Here is a 7500-nt window from a genome sequence, read left to right as displayed (position 1 = left end):
TTGCGACGACGTTGCCGTGTTTATCTGTAAGTTCGGTAAGTCGAGAGAGAGACAGAGAGAGAGACTACTCTTATTACATAATCTGTTGTAATTGCTGTTAGAAAATTAACTTACATAGAAAATTGATTTATGACATATGTATATATAGTATATATGTTGTTATATTTGATATATATAATATATATATATATATATATATATATATATATATATATATATATATATATATATATATGTGTGTGTGTGTGTGTGTGTGTGGTGTGTGTGTGTGTTACCGTCTATTGTTCATTTTCGTTACTTAAATCTACAATGAATGTGATCTGAATTAACAGATAACGTGCACATTATACTGTTGTTGTTTGGTATACTTAAAAACTTACATAATTTGCTTGTACTTGAGGCATTACGCAAGGCTGTGAAGAACTTTAAAGTACCAGGTTTCCGAAGTACATGGCTTTTTATGCAAACATATCTGTACATACTGACGTAGGTTTATCTGTGTGCTACCTATCTATGTTTCGCTTTGCAATGTTATCACTTTTTCCATAAAAATAATAGCAATAATAACATCCTTTCAGCACCCACATACGCCGGCATCAGGAACAGCGATGCTGCCACTTACACTCCAACAACAACGACGAAGGACCCCTTGCTCTCCCTCCTCAAGCCCTTGCTTCCCACCACATCCAAACCTGACGGCGAGGACACTTCTGAGGGCACTCCTGCCTCAACGACCATCGGACCAGTGGCAGAAGAAACCACAGAAGTTGACACTGATGATAACGAGGGCGACGCTGGAGATGATGATGATGAGAAAGATGATGCTGTTGATACGACAGATAATCCGGAAGAAGTTGGCCCCACAACTCTTAAAGTCGATACAATTCCCAAGCCTGTTATTAGAGAGGTAGGGTCCACATAAGTACTACTTTGATATATATATATATATATATAATATACTATTATAATAATATATATGTATATATTATAATATATATATATATATATGGATGTATTACCTGTGATTTTACAGTGCAATCTGAAAGAAATCTTAATGTGAGGTACATTTCTGTTATGTTAAGCCTGTTAGCGTACTTCTTGATTGTCGAATTTTCCCACATTCGAATCCAGGACAGGTTTTCTGCTAAACTGTCAGTTAGATGCTGGTATTTGCTCCTGTACTATACTTTTCTCTTTCATCTTTTTGGGATACGCCACTGGACGAACTGTTCCCCATTGTTCCAACACCTACATGCTAACTGTTTGGCTTTTTTTAAGTATACTTAAAGACTTGAAAAAACAATTCTGTTAACATAAAGATATAAGGAAGGTTGTGTAGCAAGAATATAAAAAACGAAGAATTCTGCTATGCTAATGTTTTATGGATCTTGGCAAAGGTAATTGAAATATTTTTTTTTCAAGACAAATATCCGAAAGGTTTTATTAAATACAACCATATGATGTTTGCTTTCCTTTCTACACTTTGAAAGTTTGTATTAGCTAAACGTTATCAGTAACATTTTGACCTCCGCTCCCTCCTCCATCTTTTGTATTGGGCGCTTTCAGCCCGAGTTTCCGTCTTGACCTGACCTAAGGTTACGTAGGCTTATTACTCCCTTGGTTATTACTTTACTTAATTCTTCTTTAATGTGATATTTGAATCGATTATACCCAGTGTTTGAACCCTTGACTTTATTGCTTTAAACAAACAGCAAAGTACGATGCTTAGATCATGTAATTTGACAGGCTTCCTTACAGATAACCACGGCCCGAGAAGTTCTCATTATCTCCATCAAAGCCATCAGCAGATGCTATATTCAGCACAGCGGAGTATCTGGTTTCTGAGACATGTACTTTTTGCTCTCCTCCTGTTGCCTTTATTGGCTTTTCTCTTGTAAAAGTTGGATATTGTTCTTTTGGTATTGTACTATTATTTATATATCAGAAATCAATGACTTGCATTCTTTTTAGGTTCAAATCAGAGCTCCAGAAACTGATTTCGATGACGGAGTCTACTTGGACACAATTGATTCTACACCAGCTATATCAGCTTTTAGGCGAGGTGAGCCTTTCTGCGTTTTTCGTGTTTTATTCCTCTCTTACATCATCTTTATATATATATATAGTATATATATATATATATATATATATATATATATATATATATATATATATAAATATTTAAATCTATGTATATACAATATATATATATATAGATATATATATATATTATATAATATGTATATATATATATATATATATATATATATATATACATATATATATTATATATATATATATATTGTATATATCATGAAGAAAGTACTAGGGAAAGGCATCCTCATCCTTTGACGGTTTATTTCAATGCCGACGTTTCGCGAATAAACTGTCAAAGGATGAGGATGCCTTTCCCTAGTACTTCCTTCATGATATCTACTTTGAGCTCCAGCTCCGGCCCTTATGTATGCATTTATACATACACACACACACGCACACACACACACACACACATATATATATATATATATATATATATATATATATATATATATACGTACATATATATAGATAGTATTCAGATAGATACTACATACTTATCTGGTATATAATGACCAGTTGATTTACCGCACACGCACGCACACACACAAATAAATAAATAAATATACATATATATATATGTATAATATATATATATATATATATATATATATATTATATTATAATATACATATATATATACATATATATATATATATATACTTACCATATATATATACATATATATATATATTATATATAAGATATATATATATATATATATGTGTGTGTGTGTGTGTGTGTGTGTGTGTGTGTGTGTGTTATTTACGTATGTTTTCATGTATGCCGCATGAATATTTCATTAAGGAATAAAGAGTCATGGATATCTATTATGATTAACATATGCTGCAACATTTTTTATATTTGCCGCCGTAACTTGTGATATAACGAGAAAAATTTGGTAACTATAAAAAGAATCAGTTGTAAGGCAGAGAGGATCTGCAGAAGAAAGTCAGTACTTATTCGTTATTTACGCAAGCACAAAAACACAAAGCTTTCAGAAGAACTTTAATATTCTACAGCCAATCTACTCACACATTAATCCTTTTCAGGCGTCGTTAACAAACCAGAATTAACTTTTATAGAACACTATCAATTATGCACAGCGCCGCCACCGTTTTCGGATCTGGTAAATGAAATTTTACTTTTGTCTGTCGTGTTGATATATTCACCAACATTCAGCCAATCCTGAAGCTTATAATTTTTGCAGAGTGATCGAATAACGAATGATTTGCGTGAAGGTTAATTGCCAGTCATTACGTAGCCAACCGCACACGATACTGAAGCCAGCTGCAGCTACACAGTAGATATCTGTACTGCAACGATCAGCAATCAGCAGTCACATTTTGACTGCCTAAAAAAACGCCTCGTAATTTTTTCGTTGAGTTTAAACATGTGCTTCATCCTTTTCGTTTCTTGTGCAGAGATCAGATTCTACATTATTCAGCTAGAAAATTGTTTGTTTTCCTCTGCCATCATATTTCAAATCTACTTTACTACTTTTAATCTCCCCCCTTGAAGATAATAGTCTTCCTCCTCGTTCATGTCCAAAGACTATTCTTGTCCTTGACAGTCTAGACTTGGTACTTACTTCGGTATTTGGCTAGAAAAAACATGGGGAATCGCCTTTCCTAGGGCCTCTTCACAACAGAAATCCTCTAGACTCACTCCTTAATTATCTTCATTCATCCAATAATTTGCATACGTTGTGTCGTGCAGGATTGATCGTATGGTGATCCTGTTGTACCACACCTTATACAACAGTTTTCAAGAGAAAGCTGGGACAGAATAGAGATGGAGAGATGGAAAAGCTTTTGAAAAAGTAATAAGCGCCTCAAGAAGAGGAAAAAGAGCTGATTTACTTTTTGTATCCTACAAAGTTCACTAGATGTGACCGCTCATTTCAGTCCGTTGTCAAGCCAAATGACAGGTCGTGCCACTGAGTGTTATAATATCCATAAAAAGAAGTTATGTCGATCAGTTCTATAAAGGTTCACCCCGATTTCCATTCGTGTGATTCTCCTCTCTAATGTAGACGCGGACCGCATTTCTATCTGCTGCGGTCTTCAGGTTCGTTTTAAATGTAGTTCTTTCATTAACTGATAACTTGGAACACAACTGGTCTGTTGATTATTGAGATTTATCAACGCTGGGTCTGGTTACAATACCGAATACCACATCTCTGTTGTAAATAGCTCCCGTGACCATTTGCGACGCAAAGACAAGGAGCTACATAGTTACCTCAGAAGTCCCTAAAAGGCCCAAAGAATTCGTCTGTCAATCCGGTAAAGTCCACGAAGTTTACTTTACAAGTCAGGACGAGCAGGTGCTTGGTACTTAGAATGAAGCTCAACTAAGTCATTCGTTATACAGGAGATTAGTAAAACAAGTTGAATGATTTTCACTAATCCATAAAAACAAATGAAGACAGCAGGAAATTTGTTGAAATGCCACAAGATCGGCAATGCTACAAAATGATAGGCCAAGAATATTCACGGTTCAGATTTGTTTATCATTTAACTGCAATTAGTATTCTTGGCCAGGCCCAGAATTTCCAGATATACTTGAATGTCACTATAGATTTTCTTTTTCGCTATCTCTCTCTCTCTCTCTGTGTACACAAATGAACACACACACATATCTATATATTTACCTATCTTTAAATGTACGTATGTATGCATGTATATACATATATATGTGTATATATGTACATATATGTATGTGTGTACACTCACCACACACACACATATATATTATATATATATATATATATATATATAATATATATTATATTATACATATATATATATGTATAATATACATATATATATATATATATATATACATTTTATATATATATATATATATATACATACATACATACATACATACTATATATATATATATATATATATATATATATATATATATATATATATATATATATATAATCTGCTTGCGAAGCGAAGGGATGGGGTACGTGCGGGGAGACGCAACATCATCCCTAATAATGATTTGCTGAAAAGCCCGAATCCGGAGGGTGTCACCCCATTCGACAGGCTTTCGTGTGTATTTCTCTGTCGGTATATACATCATACATGCATACATAGGTACATATATGTATGCAGTATTGCACATAGATATTATATTTGATTTTAGTTTTAATCGAGCAAAATCCATTGCAAAGTATCATCCTTCTATTTGCTGAATTACAATATGTTTCTTCTGTCGTTTCCGCATGTTTTCTCAGCAGAGGGAATTTATGCTAAACTGACGTGTCTTCTCTTGTATTTCGTCTGGTTTTCATTTATAAATGAAAGAAGCTTCTTTACTGCCTATTATAGAAATATAACGTAGCTCTTTTCGACTTATAATACATTCTAAACGTGTTTTTCAATTCCTAATGTCTTTAGATGTAGGGTTTATTTGGTGTCATTCTTTGCTGAAGCTGGAATATAATTTTTCACTGTTGCTTTTCAGCCTTCGAACTGAGAGTGAACGACAATTGCTTTCAATACGAACCGCGCGAAAAGCCTTCCTTCAGGATCATTGGAGGAAGTTACACTGGCGTTAATGAATATCCTTGGCAGGTAAGAGAGAGAGAGAGAGAGAGAGAGAGAGAGAGAGAGAGAGAGAGAGAGAGAGGTTTTGTAGACGTAATTTGTTCTTATGTGTATCTGCCTTGTTTCCTTACTAGTTTATCATTGTCACCTTTATATTAATATTAATAATTGTCTGTGGTAAGTCACATAACTAAATTATAAATTTATTGTTTTAACCAAGTGGTGCCATGACAATTGTTTGAGATATTGTATGTATATACACATATAATATTTCATATATATATATATATATATATCTAATATATATATTATATATCTATATTATAGTATATATAGATATATATATATATAGATATATATATATATATATTAATATATATATAGATAGAAGATAGATATATATATATATATATATATATAATATATATATATATATATATCTATCTATCTATCTATATATATATAATATATATATATATATATATATATATATATATATCTATCTAACTATCTATATATGTATATTTATTATATATATATATATATATATATATATATATATATATTAATCTATATAATAATATTATATATGCATGAATTTTTAAAAAAAACTAGTTGTTGACCTTCATACCTGTTAATCAAAATCACCTTTAGATATTTGCCTGTATTGTCCCGCCGCTCTCCAAACCGTTGGTCCATTTTCGATCGGCCTTTCGAAATGGCACGCGTCAATTTTTCACTTTTGTCCGCTTAGCTTTTCATAGTTTATTCAATTGAAAATATATTACTTAAAAATATCTAAGAGTGTGTGTATGATAAGACTGATAACCATTGTAGGATTGTCTAAAAAACTGGGATTACGTCCAAATTCACTTTTGGTCTGCAAGATAGTGGTTAGTTGAACTTCAATACTTCTTGGAATTGAACATATGAAAGAAAATGAACTGAAGTTTTCCAGTTTGCAGACTTCTATGACATCGTTCCATGTTCTATACAATATAGTGTGTTTTGTTGATGAACTCAAAAGAAAATGGATCACATGCGAATTTTTACCTTTTCGCACATGTTACAGAGTTTTTAGATTTTATTATTGGTGAGTCTTTGCTTTACAATCTATTTGAATTTATAGAATAAACTTCAAACTAAATGAACTTAACTTACGTATAACGCTAGTGTCATGTCTAGTGATTAATTCTAATTCTACAGTTTTTAGATGTTTAAATATGTTCACATGTTTCTCTAAAGGATGTGTGATAATAGTTTCCAATGTTTTCATATGTCGGTGTTTGCGAACAGGTGGCGCTGGTGTACAACAAAAAATTCTTCTGCGGAGGATCCTTGATCAGCGATCGCCATATTTTGACTGCTGCTCATTGTGTGTTCGGGTAAGTCTTCATATCTTGATACTTCCTGTTGAAGGTATTCAATTGAACGAGTTCTGTGGATTAATACTATGAAACGATTAATTATAGCTGACTGGTTGTCAGGTTGGCTGCCAAAGCTGTAGACCCTTCCTTCACCCTACGATGATTCCTCACAGATATCCATATAGGTAATTTATTCGGTGGAATGAATTGACTTCAAAGGAGTTTTGTATGAGCCGGCGTATTTATGTTTCCATGTGTGATATGAGTCAGTCATCTTCAAGATCAACTTCAGTGTTCCTACCTTTCAAGAGAGTGGGACTCTTTCCCCTCTCCTTCCGCCTCCCCTCCCCATTGCTAACATTTGTACGAAGGAATAATAATGATGATAACAACAGATAAGCTTGAACCTTGTTATGTATGATTATAACATACCCCCGCCCCCGGAGTCATTTGCTTCATAACTTCCAGTTACT

At 33.0% G+C, this 7500-nt stretch overlaps 1 protein-coding gene across 1 annotated transcript in view; it reads left to right on the top strand.

The window, feature by feature from the left end:
- LOC135202554 (serine protease filzig-like) overlaps nucleotides 1–7500 on the top strand; it is a 91523-nt gene that overhangs the window by 52669 nt on the left and 31354 nt on the right. The window contains exons 7-11 of the mRNA XM_064232034.1: nucleotides 1–26; nucleotides 579–907; nucleotides 1972–2062; nucleotides 5578–5687; nucleotides 6957–7045. The exon at nucleotides 1–26 is cut by the window's left edge and continues 97 nt beyond it. Coding sequence (XP_064088104.1) covers nucleotides 1–26; nucleotides 579–907; nucleotides 1972–2062; nucleotides 5578–5687; nucleotides 6957–7045 — 645 coding nt within the window. The remainder of the gene's footprint in view (nucleotides 27–578; nucleotides 908–1971; nucleotides 2063–5577; nucleotides 5688–6956; nucleotides 7046–7500) is intronic.

The sequence above is a fragment of the Macrobrachium nipponense genome, chromosome 30 (genome assembly GCF_015104395.2).
Source record: "Macrobrachium nipponense isolate FS-2020 chromosome 30, ASM1510439v2, whole genome shotgun sequence".
NCBI classification, from domain to species: domain Eukaryota; kingdom Metazoa; phylum Arthropoda; class Malacostraca; order Decapoda; family Palaemonidae; genus Macrobrachium; species Macrobrachium nipponense.
Note: the sequence above shows the minus strand (reverse complement) of the source record. Positions and strands in the feature narration are given on the sequence as shown.